The 19,729-nt window shown below is 34.8% G+C and overlaps 2 protein-coding genes across 2 annotated transcripts; one reads left to right on the forward strand and one right to left on the reverse strand.

Annotated features, from left to right (window-relative positions):
• The first annotated feature begins 4,139 nt into the window (after positions 1 to 4,139).
• Positions 4,140 to 6,424, forward strand: LOC115965036 (putative disease resistance protein RGA3). The gene is made up of 2 exons (XM_031084245.1): positions 4,140 to 4,808; positions 5,498 to 6,424. The coding sequence occupies exons 1-2, from the start codon at positions 4,140 to 4,142 to the stop codon at positions 6,422 to 6,424; spliced, it is 1,596 nt and encodes a 531-aa protein (XP_030940105.1).
• An 8,051-nt stretch (positions 6,425 to 14,475) lies between these two features.
• Positions 14,476 to 17,412, reverse strand: LOC115965037 (putative disease resistance protein RGA1). The gene is made up of 3 exons (XM_031084246.1): positions 16,275 to 17,412; positions 14,825 to 16,120; positions 14,476 to 14,723 (listed from the first exon to the last, which is right to left on the reverse strand). Exons 1-3 carry the CDS (start codon positions 17,410 to 17,412, stop codon positions 14,476 to 14,478), a joined length of 2,682 nt encoding a protein of 893 aa, XP_030940106.1.
• Positions 17,413 to 19,729: the final 2,317 nt, after the last annotated feature.

Below are 19,729 nucleotides of genomic sequence, written 5' to 3' on the forward strand. Positions count from 1 at the left end.
TTTTTTTTTTTTTTTTTTTTTAGTTTACGTTTTTTTGGTATTTTGGATTGTTCCTATATTACATTTATGATTGTTCCTATAATAAATAAAAATATAATTACGAAATACATTACTCATTATTAGATTAGTTTAAATTGTAAAAAAAAATTTAATAAAACCACCATAAAAATAATTATCACGCGCAACGCGCGGGTTTGCGGCTAGTTGGTATAAAGTTGAACCTGATATCCATTAGTCTTTATAAAATTTGAAACTAGTTTGTGGATGTGGCTTGCTTGGCAAAAAGCAAATCACTAGAGATGCAGAGAGAGACGAAAGGGAGAGGGAGAGGGAAGGAAGGGAAGGGAGAAACTTGTAATGAAATTTTAGTTCTTATATGTCCATATCATCGATTTGTAAAGAGTTTGTTGAATTATTTGAGGTTGTAGCATTACACAAATTTAAATATGAGGCAACTAAATGTGACTAGACATTCCTGTGGGACCCATTTGTGCTAAAAATTTACGAAAAATTGCCACTGATTATTCATAACCCATAACTTGAAAACACGTTGGAGCTGTTTCTAAATTAGCTCACCCATATCTCAAAAAAGTGAGATTTGTTAACTGAGTGAACTACTTGAATAATCATCCAAACAATGTCACTACCTGTGGGCCCCACCGATTTGGGTTATGAGTTAACAAAACTTAGATTCGTTAACTCAGTTCACCAAAATCCAAACAAGGCCTGACTCATGCACCTTGTACTATCAAAAGAGACTTTGAAATCGATGGAAGACAATTGCATGTGAATTGTGAAGTACCTAACCAGATATGTTCAAAAGTGATAAGAATTTGTAATAATTGACTTAATAAGGCAAAAGTGATCAGAATTTGTAATAATTGAGGTGAAAATTATTGAAGCGTGAATGTGAACATAAGAAACTAGTCGGTTTCGGAACAAAAGTATCTGAATTTACTGTTTGTTTTAGATCTATGAAAAATCAAAGTAAGTTTGGGTTAACCTATAGTCTTTAAAAAAAAAAAAAATTTTAAAAAACCTAAATATTAAAAATTATTTAATCAATTAATTCAGCAAATTACCATAAAACCTGAAATACGAGACAATACACATGTTAACACAGTAATTCAATACGATTCCTACTAGTACTATATACACCCAAGTATTTAACACCAATACAAAACTATCAACCATGCACAAAACCATATCTCAATTAACATATGATATCACAAGATAATACAATTTATAACTATTTAGATTAATTGATTCAATCAATTAACATAAAAATATGAGAAGATAATTTTAATAATTTAATTGTTACAATAATGGAAGGGGATTTGAATATTTTCTTTAGAGTAATGGCATCCAGGAGGAGCCTGCCAAACAAGAAATTTCATGGAAGATGAGAAGAAATAGAGCAAAAAGTACTGCATGCATGCATGCGCATGTGAACTATTAAGTACCTGAAAAGGTTGGATTGAGATCGATTTGGTGCGATAGCTAGCTATTGCACCATGCAATACCTTCTCAATGGTTCATATTAAAATTTAAAAAGTTAATTTTTAATACTAACCATTGAATCAAGGAAGTTAAAAAGGTAAAAAAAGTTGAGAGTTTAAAAAAAGTTAAAAATTTTGAAAATGTGAAAATAATGTGAGAGATATTACATGATGCAATAACCCTAACTATTGCACCAAATCCTAATCCCTAAAAAGGGGTGTAAGATAACAGTGTTCAAAATTTGTAATATTGAAGGTAAAAAAAATTGTCTCCAAAAAAAAAAAATATTGAAAAATTTTCAATGCGTGAATATTAACATAAAGCACTATAAACTAGAAAGCATTTCCCTATCCGTTAACATAATTTTCTAGAAAAAGCTAAAATTCATTCCATCACAATATGGAAAAATAAAAACACTTAAACTTCGTCAAAACTAAAATTTATCTCATAAAAAGAAAACAAATTTTTTTTTTTGTTTTGGTAGGAACGGTAAGATCGGTAGGATCCCATATAATCCTATGATCATATACAATCCTATGTACTATTCTAGAATTTTTATAATCCTAGTGTGATCCTAAATGTTTTGGTAAGATGGGATCATAAAATCGTCTGATTTTACAGTCTAGATAGTGATTTTGACAATCATGATGGTGACGACTGACGATGACCAAAATTTAGACTTCGAGTAAGATTCTTTATTTTGGTTTTGTTTTTTTCTTTTATTTTAATTTTTTTTTTTTACATGATTAAGTTTGGGTTTGACATGGTGAAGAGGACCAAGATTTCGACAATGGTGAGATTTGATTTTTTTTTTCTCCCTATGTGATTGAATTTGTGTTTCACCTAAAATTGATTAGGCTCAAGATTGTATTGAATAAAAACTACCTCAATCAAAAGGAATCACTACTTTTAAACACGATTGATAGGAGTTTAGTTTAGATCAAAATTAACCCATAAGTTGTATTTTTCTCTTAAACATTAATGATAAATTAATCAAATTTCTAAAAATAATTCATTAATCAATATTTTTAGAGAATTCATTAATTTTATTTTCCATTCAAAAATGTTTAAAAGGTTGAAATACTGTTCCAAAGAGTGGCATTGCCATTCAGACAAGTTCCCAAAGGAACAATTTCTTTGAAGATGAGAAGAGATAAAGCAGAAAGTGAATCATGCACAGTGTACTATTTAAGAGACTTTGAAATCGGTGGAAGAAAATTTGTAATAAGGAAGGTCACATTTTTTCTGTCTAAAAAAAAAAAGAAAGTTAAGAATTTTCAAGTGTGAATGTGAACATGAAAAATTAAAGAAGATAGTGATGATGGCTTGGGTCCTACAAGGCTCCATTTAGACTATTAAAAAAATATTTAACACCATAATTCTTCTCTACTTTCCAAATACTTACCATATTTGTGTCTTACCAGAGCAACAAAGTAAAAATGGCTGAGACTATCCTTAATGTTGTTGCTGAGGAAATACTAGGCAAGCTGATTTCACTTGCTACTTATTAAATCAGCCTTGCCTGGGGTCTCAAGGAACATATAGAAGAGGTGGTGTGTTATGGTCAGCATTTTTCACTTTTGAGAGGGAAGGGCCCTTTTATGGATTGAAAATTCATTGATGAAGAATGGAGAACAATGGTTTAGACCAAGTGAGATGTAACTTTTCTTTTCAATTTTTAATAATTGTGATTAGTTTTAGAATTTGAATGTACAAATGCATAAATGTAAAAAAAAAAAAAAAAAAAAATGATCACTTATTTATGTATTTCTCTTGGATTTATTTATTAACAATTTAATGTGATTTTGTCCTAAAATAAATGAATTGCCTTGTTTATTATTTTTTTTCCCCCTATAGTAGTAGTAATAGAGACTAGGCTAATTGTGTGCACTATATGTGTTTAGAAGCTTTTTTTTAGTCGAAAAATTCCATTCATCACAATTTGAAATTATGCCCTAATCCAAATAGTCTAGGCTCCATAATGGGATCAGACAGTCCAAAAAATGAATAAATCTACACCCACGAATTGGATAATTACTTCTATGCTATTTTGTTGTCTATTTTTTAAATTATGTATCATCTTTAGCTTGGCTATTTTGGTTATTAACAAACACATAAATCTCATTGAACTAAGGCATAAACCTCAAATTGGGGGTAAATAAAAAATTTTGACATTAAAATAAAAATTCTCTAAGATGGTTTTTGATAAAGTAATTATATGTATATATATATATATATATTTAGGATTTTACTAATGTGTGCCCTTAGGGCACACATTAATTTCCATTTTTGGAAAAAAATTTCTCGAGAATAGAAAAAGTAATGACAGTTTTTTCAATTCATGAGAAAATGTTTCTAAGAATAAAAAGCTTAATGTGTGCCCTAAAGGTACACATTAACCGGACCCTTAGAAAAAAGACACGGACCTAATAGACGTGTGAAAAAAAAAAAGATGCCCCCCACTAAAAAATAAGAAAGAAAAGAGTTGCCCAGTAAAAATAATACTAGTTGCTTTTTGTCTTTTTGGATAAATATAAATACTCTGTAAATAGTTACTGCTATTCTTTATTGTCACAATTCTTCTCTACTTCCCAAATACTTCCAGCATATTTGTGACTTACCTGAGTACCAAAGAAAACATGGCTAAGGCTATCGTTACTAATGTCGCTAAGGGAATACTAACAAATCTGATTCCACAGATTATTGAGCAGATTGGCCTTGCTTGGGGCTTCAAGGATGAGCTGAAATGGCTTCGTGACTCAGTACAGATGATTCAAGCTGTGCTGGCTAATGCAGAGAAAAGGCAAGTGGGAGAAGAGTGCGTGAGGCTTTGGCTGCAGAGGCTTAAAGATGTTGCTTATGAAGCTGATGACGTGTTAACTGAGCTTGCTTATGAGGATCATCGGCAAAAGGTAGAGATCCAAAACCAAATGAAGTGCATGGTATGGTTCTTTTCAATTTTAAATAGCATTGCATTCCATTTTAAGATGGCCAACAAAGTTAAGACTATTGTTGATTCACTAAAAAGGATTAATGCTGAAGCAAATGGATTTGGACTTAGAGTCGAATCAATAAATGCTAATCTTGATACTATGCTAAACCAAGAGACAAACAACTTTATTGATAATTCAGAAGTTGTAGGAAGGGAAGACAGTGTTTCAGAAATAGTGGAGTTAGTAACAAATACAACTAGTGAAAAACTCTCAATCATTCCCAGAGTTGGAATGGCAGGTTTGGGGAAAACAACTTTAGCAAAATTGGTCTACAATAATGAGTTAGTAAAGAGTTATTTCAATAAGAAAATATGGGTATGTGTCTCATATCACTACAACAACAAATTTTATTACAACAAAAAAATCGTTGCAATAACATCGAAGTCATTACAATAGTTTATGCGAAGTGTCGCAATAAAATTTGAGGTAATAAGTTAGTGCTACAAAAAAATTCTATTGCAATAAACCTTAAATATTTTAATGAAAATTTTGATGTAATAATATATTTGCTATTGCAATAAACAATTTATTACTTCAAATATCTTGTAGCAATAGGCTATTATTTCATGAATTTTATTACAATAAATTGTAAAGAATTGACAAAATAATTTGGGTTCAAATTATTGCAACGGTATATTTATTGTAATAGTTAAATATTTCATTTTTTTTCTTACAATAGATTGTAAAATAATTGGAATTAGTTCATTGTAATAATATATTCATTGCAGCATCATGTTTGTCATTGCAATAGATTGTAAAATAATTGATATTTTATTTATTGCAATGTTAAATTTGTTGCAATAAGCCATCTCTTTGAAATTTTGATCTATTAAACAATGCTTTGTATATTGTTCATTTTTTCCAAAAGATTATGAGATTAGGAAGAATTAATTCTTCTTTGGATGGCTGAAGGGTTCCTTCAACCATCTCAAGGAAGTAGTTCGATGATGGAGGATATTGGGAACAAGCATTTTGATATCTTGTTAACAAATTCCTTATTCCAGGATGTGGAAAAGGATGATTATAATAATGTTAAGAGTTGTAAGATGCATGATTTGGTACATGATCTTGCCCTCTCAATTTCAAATTTTGAAACTTTGATTTTGGAGAAAGATTCACAGGATAATATCAATCATGTACAGGATGACATCAATTATGTATGGCGTTTATTAATCCAATATGATGGGGAAATAGTACCAAAAATTCCACTTTCAAATGACCGTGTTCGGAGAATGCGAACACTTGTTTTAGAAAATGCTATGTCTGGAAACATATTTTCAGGTTTTAAATGCTTGCGTGTTCTAAAATTATCTGGGCATCAGATAACAGAGTTATCAGACTCAATTGGTTGCTTGGTACACTTGAGGCTTCTCCACATCTCAAAGACTAAAATCAAAGCATTACCAAACTCCATCACCAAGCTCTACAATTTGCAAACTTTAAGACTTGAAGGCTGTAATGATCTTAAAGAGCTTCCAAAAGATCTAAAAATATTGGATAACTTGAGGCATATTTATGTCAATATTTATTTTCTTAACATCAAGCGATTACTGAAATATATGGGGAATTTGAAATGTCTACAAACGTTGTCATTTTTCCCGGTGGGTCAAGATGTAGGTGAGCAGATTAAGGAATTGGGGTGCTTGAATCAACTTAGTGGAGAATTAGACATTTGGAATCTAGAGAATGTGAGAGATCAAGAAGAAGCTAGAAGTGCAAATTTAGCAATAAGGGCGAAAATGAACCAGTTAAGATTTCACTGGAGTCTTAGTCCAAATAAAGCAGTCAACCATTGTAATGATGAAGAAGTGTTCAAAGGCCTCCGCCCTCATCAAAATTTGAAATCCATAACAATTGATGGCTTTGGTGGAAAGAAATTCCCATCATGGATGTCGCTTTTTGACAATTTGATCCAGATAAATTTAATTTGAAGGCTCTAGAAATAGAGGGCATGGTTGACGTGACATGTATTGGAGTTGAGTTTTACGGCATGTGCAGTAATGTATTGTTCTCGGCATTAAGAACACTCAAATTTTTTTTTTTTTTTTTGGTAAAAAAGGAATCTATATAATACTAAAAGCTGAAGCGTAGCATTTAATTTTGCTACGCTCACGTTGAGCCACATCAGCAGCCATGTCATTTCCATCCTCTTTTATGAATTTGTTCTACAATTTTAAAAGAGTTTTTATTAATTTTAAAATGCTGATAAATATAAAATAAATTCTAGCCCTATCTCTACCATAAAGCCCACTTCTTCCAAATTTAATTCCACCAAAAAACCCAAACCCAAAGTCTTTTCAGTTGAAATCCTTTGTAAAACCCTTTGTTTTCACGCTTTAAACTTTTGTTTTTCTTTTTCTGTTTGTTACACGGTTTCAATTTCCTCTCCCTCCATTTTAGTTCTTTCCCCTTCCCCTTCAACAGTTACACATTCTCCCCACGTTTTAGTTCTTTCCCCTTCCCCACATTTTGTTCTACGGTTTCACACGCCAGCCTCACTCCCTTCTAACGGTAGCCTCTTTGTCTTCCTTCCTTCCTGTCTTCCTCTCTTCACACTATATATATAAATACTAATAGAAGCTGCTATGGTATCTCTAAATCTCAGTTCCTTTTGTGCTCTATTCTTTTGCCTGATGTTTTTTTTCCCCCTTCTTACTGCCTCTTTCATGCTTTAGGGTAATGAATTTTTTATTGCTGGTGGGTTTTTTAATTGGAGCTCTACCTCTTTTGGGTCTGTTTGTTTTGAGTTATTAGATTGCTGGATTTTAAATTCTGTGTGATTCCAACAACTTAGTGTGACTCTGAGTTCTTAGTGTAGTGCTGTGGTGTTTGCTTCCGTTGTTTATTTAGTGTGACTCTGAATTCCTGGTGTTTGAATTTTCTGTTGCAATTTTTCTGCATAATTGTGTTTATTATGGTCTTTGGTTTAGACATAGTTTATTCCGGCAGTAGTGATGAAATTGTTCCGCTTTGGGACTACCGTATGTTCAATCATCAATGTGCTAATGTGATTAACATTGGTGACACTAAAATGAGTATTGTTTTGCTCTCAATGATTTGTTCTTATTTTGCTATTGTCACTTTTTTTTTTCTTTTGTTCATTTTTCATTTGCTCAGTGCAAGATGTGATCTAGATTTGGCATGTTGGTACTGTTGTGGGTGTGGATACCGAAACAAGTGCTGAATACAATCTTAATGGACCTGCTGCCTAGGAAGTTGTTAACGAATTGCTTTTCAACATTGGTAACATTACAATGAGTAATGTTTTGCTCTAAATGTGTTGTGAAGGTGAACATTAACAAAATAATGATTTGTTCTTATTTTGCAATTATCACTTTTTTTTTTTTTCCTTTTGTTCATTTTTCGTTTGCTCAGTTCAAGATGTGATCTAGATTTGGCATATTGGTACTGTTGTGGGTGTGGATACCAAAACAGGTGCTGAATACAATCTTTATGGACCTGCTGCCTAGGAAGTTGTTAACGAATTGCTTTTAGCTGAGGTAGAGGGTAGACCTAAACTTCTTTGCTAACCATTTATTGTTGGAATTGGACTTTTGGATTCATAAGCGGGTTAGATGTGAATCAGTTATGTATTTGGTTTGAGAAATTATATAATATTTTGAGATGCAATTCACTATCACTAGCACTGTTAGCATAAATGCACATCCTAGCTACTCTTACAGCACAAGATTCTTGGTGTTTGAATTTTCTGCAGTAATTTTTTTGCATAATTGTGTTTATCATGTTCTTTGGTTTAGACATGGTTTGATGTTCATGGTTTCAATTTTAAGAATTTGTGAATTCAAGAAACTCAAGTCACTTTGCAAGCGTTTTTATGTTATTAGCATTAGAACATCTCTCACATGCTACTTCAACGTCTGTCTTCTCAACCTATACATTGGTGCTCTAGAAATTAGTCAGGGTATGTATGGGGTTAGTGATGGATTTATTATATTGACCTTTATGCCAATGTGAACTAAGAATTCTTTAGTGCTGGAAAAGTACTTTTCAATTTGTTTTGTTTATTTGATTTCTTTTATCATTCTTCTTTATGACTAAATCCTGTTATAAAAATTCTTTTTCTCATGGGGCCTTTAACTTTTATCCTCTAAAAGCTGGTTCATATGGAGTTCTTTTATCTCCAAAGAATATGGTGAAAAGGAAGGCACTAAAAGAACAATTACTCCTCCAATTGATTTCTTTTTCATTTTCCTTTTAATTTAATTGTTATAAGAGGTTTCAAATCTAATGTCTAAGTTGTGGACTACAAAGAAATCATTCCTTCCAAAACGAGATATGGAGTTGTTCTTCTTTTGTCTTCAGTAATTGATCTGGATATTAATTAATTTTCAGCTATTTCAAAATTATTAATAATTTATTTATATATACAACTTATGCAGGGTTTATGTTTGGACGGCTCTTTTTTTTTTCTTTCTTCTTGCAATATTCAATGCTTGCACTGTCATCAATAGATATCTGATTTAAGTTAGTGATATATAGTTATATACAATTATTAGTGATATAATTTTATACTTTTTTATCAAATAAAATTAATACTAATTAATTGTTAAGGATAAGAATTGTTATTCAACTGTAAAACAAACTCATGCTGGTTGTGATATGGTGATATCTTAGAAATAGAATCATTTGGGGTCATATTAACTTCTCACCTTCTCTACACTGCTTTAAAGAACAAAAAAGCAAAGTTGTGTGTGTATGGCACAAGTTTGTTAAGATAAAGTCAAAGCTATTTATTGAATAGTTTACATGTTCAATCTAAAATTTACTACTATGTTATGCAAAAGATATAGAACTATTCGGTTGCCCACAACTGTTATTTTACCATTAATGAAAGTAATTGACACGTGTTAATTTATTTGCTACCCTCATCATTTGCTGATCATTTAGATACATGGAATATGTGATTGCTAATGAAAACTCTATAAAATTGTTTAAGACATTGCTAGCTTGGCAGATGAAAATTATGCATCACAAATCAATTCAAATCAAGACATCTCAATAATGATACACTTTATGGAGGAGAACATTAAACGTAAGTTACAATCGAAATATATATTCAATACTATAAGATTTAAGCTTTATAGTGGAGGGTATATGAAAGGCTTCTATTCACCCAAAAAAAAAAAAATAAAAAAATAAAAATAATTGCTAATAACTTAAACAATCACTCATCCATAAAACAAGCAAAACACTATAAATTACAATCCAAAACAACTTCAAAAATACAAACCAAAAATATCATTAAAATACACTCTACACAATCACGAAAATGAGCATACAACATGAAATACCTACAGAATTATTGCTCGAAATATTTACCAATTTTGGAAGACAATCGCCAAAATTTTTTGGCAACATCAAAGTGAGATACACAATTTTGAATTCACAATTGATGTCTATTACTTTCACATGAACTACTTTTTCTCTACTAATCACAATCTATCACATTCAAAATTGTGTCACGAAATATTGTAGTCCTATATTTTCTCTTTTTATTAAATTTATCTAATGAATTTGTGCACTGTTCTAGAGTCATTGTTATATTTTTGGAAAAAAAAAACTGACTTCATGGATTCAATATTGCAATTAATTCTAAACCAACCAGATGGAAAATAATTGCTGCAAAACTATTGACAAATCCTTAGACATACAACTTTTGGAACAAACATATTTCGTATCCCAAAAAAACCAAGCATGCAAGAAAAATGAAGTGGGTCATTGGGATCATGAATGCCCTTACCCTTACGGAAACGAAGAACTACATGTTACATGAAAAATGTGCTCAATTGACTTGGAAATGTACAAATTAGCCAACCAAGTATGGTAGAAATTTTTTTTCAAAATAAAAATCTACAATAAAATTTCCTCATTCTATTCCGAATACAAATCTCTAATAATACAAAATTAATTCCATCACCAAAACCTCCAATCACCATGAATCCTGCAATATATTGGTTAAACATATAAAATGCAGCTTGAGCAGTAATACATAGAAACATATTAATAATTAATAATATATAATAAGAACACTATCATAAACAAATTTATCACGCGCAACGCGCGGGTCCGCGACTAGTATATATTAAAACTAAACAGCAACCAAGTTATCAGGACAAAGCCTGTTTACAGACCGGCCACAAGCATCAGCCTCCAAAACAGAAAGCAGGTCCACAGGTGGACTAGAGAAAATAGAAAAGTCATTATCAAGGGTTGTGCCTAACTTAGCTAAGAAGTCCGCACATTTGTTGGCTTCTTTGTATATGTGCCTGACTCTTGCTTGGGGGATCTGGGTAATTAAGTGCTTGCAGTCTTCCATAATAGTTGATATGATAGTGTTCATGCATCTTTGGGAGTTGAAGGCATCCACCAAGGCTTTTGCATCCAACTCAATGCAGACAGCATGGGCTTGAATTTGCAAACAGAGGAGCAGGTCGTCCCTAAGGGCCCATAGCTCCGCCAAAAAACTGGTAGCAGTGCCGATCTTCCTTGCAAAACCAATTATCCACTTGCCATTGCCATCTCTGATCAATCCACCTCCACCAGCCAGCCTAGAATTTTCTGTTGCCGACCCATCCGTGTTAAGAGTCAACCAACCATTACTCGGCTTCTCCCAATTTATACTCCTCAACGTCATCCTTTTAGTGGCTGATTGATTGCAAGCACAAAGCTGAAACTCCAAAGCACGGTCCAAGATTACTTTAGCCAGATTCGGATTAAGAGACTTGTTCCTAAACACATGTTGATTCCTATCTGTCCATATCATCCAAATAGCAAAAAGATAAACCTGGAACCAAGGGACTTGACCTGAGCTGTGATGTTGATCTGCTTTAGCATTCAAACTAAGCCAATCCTGCAAATTATGATTAGAAAAGAAGTGTTCTGCTGCCTGTCTACCCAGCTGCAGCCATATCCTCTTACTTACAGGGCAGTCACGCAAGGCATGAAGAATGGACTCTGTATCTGTATGGCAGCGAGGACAAACGGCCTCAACCTGAACTCCTCTAGCCAATAAGCAATGATTCACTCCAATGCTATTATGCATACACTTCCATAGAAAAGCTTGAATTCTCGGCATAGTCTTTAATTTCCAAATCCAATTGCCTTTGAAAGGAGCAGCCCCTCTGGAATCAATAGTTAGAAGGTAAGCACTCTTGAGATCAAAATCTCCTCTCGGCGAGAAATTCCAAGCTAATTTGTCCTCCACTCTTGAGAATATAGGAATAGGCGTAGCTTTAAGCTCATCAATGATCTCATAAGGAAGAACCATCTGCAGAATATTCCAATTCCAGCAGCCTGCACTGTCTATAACATCCTTGACTTTTAGCATCGAAGATTCCCAAGTCAATGGTCCATGAATAGTCTTCCTTAAAGGACCAAGAGTAGACCAACTATCATTCCAAAAGTCAAGCTTACTTTCAGAGCCAGGCAGCCATCTAATTCCCTTCCTAAAAGTCTCTTCTCCTTTCTTTAAGCTTTTCCAAATTCTGGAGCTTGGCAGGCTTCTAGCATTTCTGGAATTTAGTCTTTGATGATTACAATATTTATGCCCAAGCACTTTAGCCCAAGGAGCTTTAGTCTCAGAATGAAATCTCCAATTCAATTTTGCCAAGAGAGCCGTATTTCTTCCTTTTGCCGTTTGAAGACCCAAGCCCCCTTCTTCCTTAGGTCTGGTTACCTTCTGCCACCCTACCCAATGCATTTTCCCCTTGCTCTCATTTGAACCCCATAAGAAGTTTCTGTTCACCCTATCAATACCTTCCAAGACTCTTGCAGGCAGCTGGTTGCTTTGCATAACGTAGGCTGGAATAGCTGAAGAAGATGCTTGAACTAGAACCACCCTTCCTGCCATAGATAGAAGATTCGCCTTCCACCCCGCCAACTTGCTCTTCACTTTATCAAAAACAAAATTGAAATCTTGACTGCTGTTTCCTTTGTGCTTAATAGGAAATCCTAAGTATTTCCCCAAACACTCCGTCTGCTGGAAGCCAAGGATATCACTAAGGGCTTCTTTGACACTAGGGTCGATATTTGGAGAGAAATAAACCCTAGACTTGGCTTCACTCACTGATTGCCCGGATAAGCTGCAAAAGTTATCAAGTACTTCACTAATGGCTACACAATTTTCAGCATTAGCCTTAGCAAAAAACATTAAGTCATCTGCAAAGAACAAATGAGAGAAAGAGGGGCCACTCCTAGAAGCTTTAACCGGATACCAAACTTTAGCTTCACATTTCTCTTGGATAAGTTGGCCCAATAGCTCCATGCAAAGAATGAAAATGTAAGGGGACAAAGGATCTCCCTGCCTTATGCCTCTGGTAGGCAGAAAAGAGTCAAGGCTTCCTCCATTAAACAAAATAGAAGTAGATACAGATGATATGCAGCTCATCATAAGTTCTATAAGATTTTCCGGGAAATTGAATCTACTAAGCATACTCTTAATAAAGCTCCATTCAAGCTTGTCATAGGCCTTTTCTAAATCAATCTTGAGTGCCATATAGCCCACATTTCCTTTAGCTTTCCCCATAGTATGGATTATCTCCTGAACAACAATTGCATTATCCACCCCCCTTCTTCCTGGCACAAAGGCCGCTTGAGTTGGAGAAATAAGCTGATCAAGAAGCAGTCTGATTCTGCTAACTATGATTTTGGAAACAATCTTATAGACCGAGTTACAGAGGCTAATGGGTCTGAAGTTGCTAATGGATTTAGGCCCTTGATTCTTCGGAATGAGAACAATATTGGTTTTATTCAAGTAATCCGGAACCTTCCTTTCCCTAAACACATACTTCACTTCTTCTCTGACTGATCCTCCCACTAAGTGCCAAAACCTTTGGAAGAACCCGGCATGTAATCCATCAGGCCCGGGGGCTTTAAAAGCTTTTAGAGACCACATAGCTGTGAATATTTCCTCATCTGTCACCATATGGCTTATGCTTTCTTTCTCATCCTCTGAAAGTTTAACTTGCCAATTTTGATTAAGCTTTATATCTCCAGTTGCTGCCTCCTGGCTGGTGGTATAAAGCTTCATGAAACCCTCCCTGATATGGGCAGCAACTTCCCTCTCCTCAGTTAACCATTCCCCCACTTCATTTTTAATTGCGGTAATGAGATTGCACTTTCTCCGGGTAATCGCAGATACATGGTAGAAAGAAGTATTCCTATCCCCCAATACCATCCAGTTTATTCTAGATTTAAGCGCCCACAGATCCTTTTCCTGCTCCAAAACAACATCTAGCTCTTTGATAAGATGGTTCTCAAGGCTTACAAGAGATGCAGAAGGTTCCGAAGCCAACACTCTTTGAACCCCATCTAATCGAGCCATGATTCTTTTCTTCTTATGAAAGATATTACCGAAATGATTTTTATTCCACAGGCTAGCTTGATGAGCAAAGGTGTCTATTGCATCCCTAAGTTTCCTTGGCTGTCTCCAAGCCTGGCTCACAACAGAGGGAAAAGAGGGATCGGAGAGCCAAAAGCTCTGAAATTTGAAAGGCCTAGTAAGAAACATTTGCCCCCTAGGCTTAGTTTCCATTAACACAGGACAATGATCCGAATGGCACCTCGTAAGGTGAGAAATTTTAGCATCTGGGTACAGTAAACACCAACTAGGATTCATGAAAAATCTATCTATTCTCTCTTGAATAAGGCTACTGACCTCCCTTCTATTAGTCCAAGTATATTTTGGCCCATTGAACCCCATATCCACCATATTACACTTATCAAGGCACTCCTTAAAGAGGAGGGACCTGGCCATGCTAACCGGCCTTCCCCCGAATTTATCCTCATCAATGAGGGGTTCGTTAAAGTCCCCAGCTATAACCCAAGGCAGATTATGTAGCTCAGCAACCTTGGAAAGATTTCCCCACAAAATCTGTCTCTCTACACATCTAGGACTAGCATATACAGCAGTAAAAATCCAAGATGAGTTTGTAGGTAATACCTTGACTTCCACGTGAATTTCCTACTCCGTGTTAGCGAGCTGGACAACGTCCACCCTATCTGAGTTCCAAAGAAGCCAAATGCCACCAGCAAAGCCCATCGTCTCTGTGTGAATAGCACCGTCAAAAGGCAAACGATCAGTTATTTCCTTAGCTTTGTCTCTCCTGACACGAGTTTCCATGACCACCATTATACCAGGATTATGAATCCTCACTAGTTCCCTAACATAACTCTGAAAGTTGGGCTTCAGAGCGCCCCTATAGTTCCACACTATTATATTCATAGATAACAGATGATAAAAGGAAGGAAAAACATCAACAGGGGGTAGTAGCTTCACTTTCCACCTCCAATTCCATCCCATCATCTCCAACATCTCCTCTGTTTTCCCCTTTCCTGCCACTCCACTAGGCAGTTCATGTTCTTCAATTTGAGTTTTCTTAATGCCGGGAACAATGCATTTCTGTAACTGTCATCACTGTACATGGTGTAAAACTTAACTCCTATGCAGGAAACTTTATCCATTCCCTCTATAACAAGAAACTTAAGGCAGGGTAGGCACCTGAGGGTAGGAACTTCTTCACATTCTATGCAACCGCTTAAATTTATCCCAATCAAATTGTCCAAAAGCGACAAAGCATCCTTAGCATCACAACTTCTCAACATCCATGATGGAAATTTCTTTCCTTCAAAGCCTTCAATTTCTAAGGATTTCAAATTTTGATGAGGCTGGAGGCCTTCTAACACGTCTTCATCATTATTGTGATTGACTTCTCTTTTATTCGTACTATAACCCCAGCGAAAACCTAACCTGTCTATTTTGGCCTTTTCAGCTAAATTTGCCCTTCTAGCTTCTTCTTTATCTCTCACATTCTCCAAATCATTGATGGTTAATACTCCACGAAGTTGATTCAACTGCCCGAATTCTCCGATTTGATGACCTGCATCTTGTTTCACGAAGAAAGATGGAAACATTTGTAGACATTTCCACTGCCCTATATCTTTCAGTAAACTCCACATGTAAACATTATAATTGACAACAATATATCTCAAGTTAACCAAATTATTTAGATCTTTTGGAAGCTCTCTGAGACAATAGCAATCGTGAACATTCAAAGTTTGCAAATTGTAGAACTTGGTGATGGACTTTGGTAATACTTTGATGTTAGGACATGAGATGTGGAGAAACCTCAAGTGTATTAACCGATCAATTGATTCTGATAACTCTATTATGCTAAACCCTGACAATCTTAGAACACGCAAGCATTTAAAATTTGATAACATGTTGCCAAACACATTAGTATTTGAAACAAGCGTGCGCAATCTCTTAACACGGTCTTTTGAAAAAGAAATTCTTGGTATCATTTCTCCTTCAAATTTGATAGATAAGCGTCTAAAATGACTAATATCAACCTCCGAATCTCTGTCCACAATCAAGGTTTCAAATTTTGAAACTAAGAGGGCAAGGTCATGTACCAAATCATGCATCTTACAACTCACAATATTATCATATGCATCTTTTTCCACATCTTGCAATAAGGAATTTGCTAACAAGATATCAAAATACATAAAACCAATATCCTCCATCACCAAATCACTTCCTTGAGATGGTTGAAGGAACCCTTCAGCCATCCAATGTTGAATTAATTCTTCCTTGTCCATAACATAATCTTTAGGAAAAATTGAACAATATGCAAAACATTGTTTTAAAGATGGTGATGAAAGATAATCAAAGCTTAATTTTAATATTGGTAACATGTCATTACTATCATGTAGGCTACTCCAAACTTCACTATTTTGAATTGTCAACCATTGACTTTTCACCTTTTTTTAGTGACATTGTCCCTCCTAAAACTTTTGCTACCAATGGAACCCCTCCACATTTTTTAGCAATGTCTCTTCCAATAGCCTCTAAATCTGGAGTTAATGGAACCGCAGATACCCTTTTCTTGATTATGGACCAACATTCATCATCATCTAGTTTTTCTAACTGATGTTGAGAAAGTGTTTCCATGATTTCTGCCACCTTGTGACTACGGATTGTTACAATAATATTGTTTCCAAAATTTGAATTAATACCTAACAAACAACCCCTTAATGCATCCCATTTCAGAGAATCTTCATTCCAAACATCATCAAGAATGAGAAGATATCTTTTTCCTTGCAACTCTTTTTGAAGGTTTTGAAGTATTGCATTCTTACTTTCTAATTGACTTGGGTTACCAGTAAGGGATTCAAGAATCCCTCTTAAAATCCTTTTATCATCAAAATCATCAGAGACACATACCCATATTTTCTTATCAAAATAATTCTTTACTAGCTCATGATTGTACACTAATTTTGCTAAAGTTGTTTTTCCCAAACCTGCCATTCCTACTATGGGAATGACCGAGAGTTGTTGACCAGTTGTATTAGTCACTAACTTCACTATTTCTGAAACACTATCTTTCCTTCCTACAACTTCTGAATGGTCAAGAAATGAATCTGTCTCTCGGTTTGGTATAGTATCAGGATTACCATTTATTGATCCTGCTCTAATAAGTCCAAATCCATTTGCTTCGTCATTAATCCTTTTTAGCGATTCATGAATGGTCTTAACTTTGTTGGCCATCTTGATACGGAATGCAATGGGATTTGAAAACGAAAAGAAGAAGCATACCTTTCTCGTCATTTGGTTTTGGATCTCTACCTTTCGCCGAAGAAGCTCGTAAGCAAGCTCATCTAGCACGTCATCAGCATCATAAGCAACGTTTTTAAGCCTCTGCAACCAAAGCTTCACGCGCTCTTCTCCCACTTGCCTTCTCTCTGCATCAGCCAGCACAGCTTGAATCATCTCTGCTGAGTCACGAAGCCGTGTCAGCTCATCCTTGAAGCCCCAAGCAAGGCCAATTTGGTAAGTAACCAGTAAAATCAGATTTCCTAGTATTCCCTTAGCAACATCAGCAACGATAGCCTCAGCCATGTTTTCTTTGGTACTCAGGTAGAAGTCAGAATTCAGAAATAAGCTGGAAGTATTTGGAAACTACAGAGGTATCAGTATGCTAAAGACTAACAGCAATAACTTTATAGAAGATGGGAACATCAGAACATCAACTTGTACATATCTATTTGTTCCATCTGGGGACATAACCATGTGCTGGCTTTACCATATCATTAAATATTTGTCCAAGGGCCAAAGCAGATAAACATTCACAATTTGGCAGAGTAAAAACTCATATTGTATGATCAACAAAGTAACATATTATATAGAAAACTCATCAACTTCCACAAGTTTCAAGTAATTTAGTCCGTTCGTCGCTTCTACCAAGATGGAGGCTTATGGAATGGGGACGCAAACCATGTGACGGAACCAGCACATAATCATTATTTATTTGTCTAAGTGGCCAATTAATGCTGCACGTATGTACATTTTGATAAACTCATATTCAGTCAACAAATTAATAGTATACAAAAATATAGCTGGTACCATGTGAGCAACTATAACTTTGATGAATATATAAATCAATGGTATCTTTTTAATTTATGTGATAGTCCTGGGAGATACTGAGCTGAGGGAAGCCTAGTCACTGAAACGATGCAGGAGGGCTTTTGACCAACACTACTACGTACTAACTACTAAGGGCAGTTTTTCACCAAAAATTCATAAATTCTCTCACAAACTCACTTAACTGAGACTTGCTACAATAAAAAAATTATTGTATGTGTGTGAAAAATTTGGTGGTAAAATCGTTGTTACCAAATTTTCCTTAAACGACTAATGGAACTATCAAATAGACTATCCTAAACCGAAAGTAGTTTGACAGCAATCTGGGTTATGTTATTTGTCACTACACGTGATTACTCTCTATATATGTTAGGATCGATGCAACAAAAATTAACTACACTCATATATATGTGTGTGTGAGAGAGAGAAATGTTTCTAGAGAAATGTTTCTACCTAGATTAAAGGGTTTTTTTTAAAAATAACTATAAAACACATACTATATTATAAGTTAGCCAACGTTTCAAACTTATTGCATTTCTAACAATTCGAGTCCAGTGGAGTCGATTTGCCCAGAAAGTTGGCCTTAGGAAATCGAGTTTACTGAACTCGATTTCTATACATAGAAATCGAGTTCAGTAAACTCAATTTCTATATATAGAAACCGAGTTTAATAAACTCGGTTTGTGTACTTAGAAATCAAGTTTAGTAATTTCTATATATAGAAACCGAGTTTAATAAACTCGGTTTGTGTACTTAGAAATCAAGTTTACTAAACTCGATTTCTATGTGTAAAAACCAATCAATAAAACTAAGAATCTGCTCATCATTTCTGCTCAAAAAATCTCAACTCAATTCACATTACACCCAAAAAAAAAAAAAAAAAAAAAAGAACATAAGAAACAGAAAAAAAAAAGATTACAACATCGGAGCAGAGGGGCGACGGCATCGGAGCGGAGGGACGGCGACGGCGACGGAGTCTCAGCTCCGGTCATTCTCGCTCCGTCGCCGTCCGTCTCTCTCAGATCCGGTCATTCCCGCTTCGTCGCCGTCCGTCTCTCTCACTCTCATTCCCTCTTCTTTCGTGTAAAACGTCATCGTCTTTGGCGCCCCAGATGTTGAAACGGGAAGCTTTGATAGAAAGAAAAGATGAGGGAGTTGGCAAGTGAGTGGCGAAGGAAGGAGAGGAGGTTGTGGGTTTGGAGGAAAGGTGGCGTTTGGCAGAGAGGAGAAAGAGAACAGAAAGGGTTTTGGGTTTTGGGTTGAAGAAGAGAGGACCCAATGGGTTTTGATGATGAGTCTGTGAGGAGAAGTGGAGGTTTGAAAATTGATTCGAAGAAGCTGGAGCTGATGGAGGTGATGAGCAGAACTGGGTTTTTATACATAGAAATCGAGTTTATTAAACTCGATTTCTATGTACACAAATCGAGTTTTTTAAACTCGGTTTCTATACATAGAAATTGAATTTACTGAACTCGATTTCTATGTATAGAAATCGAGTTTAGTAAACTCGATTTCCTAAGGCCAACTTTCTGGGCAAATCGACTCCATTGGACTCGAATTGTTAGAAATGCAATAAGTTTGAAACATTGGCTAACTTATAATATAGTATGTGTTTTATAGTTATTTTTTTAAAAAACCCTAGATTAAATATTATTCTGTTTATATTAAAAGTTTTTCTTACTTTTAGAAAAGCCTTATTATTATTGTGCAAATTATTTAATCTTAATTATTCCATTTTAATTTAAAAAATTATACTTTTTTTTTATAAGAAAAAAATATTATACTTTGTTGAACT

The sequence above is a fragment of the Quercus lobata genome, chromosome 10 (genome assembly GCF_001633185.2).
Source record: "Quercus lobata isolate SW786 chromosome 10, ValleyOak3.0 Primary Assembly, whole genome shotgun sequence".
NCBI classification, from domain to species: Eukaryota; Viridiplantae; Streptophyta; class Magnoliopsida; order Fagales; family Fagaceae; genus Quercus; species Quercus lobata.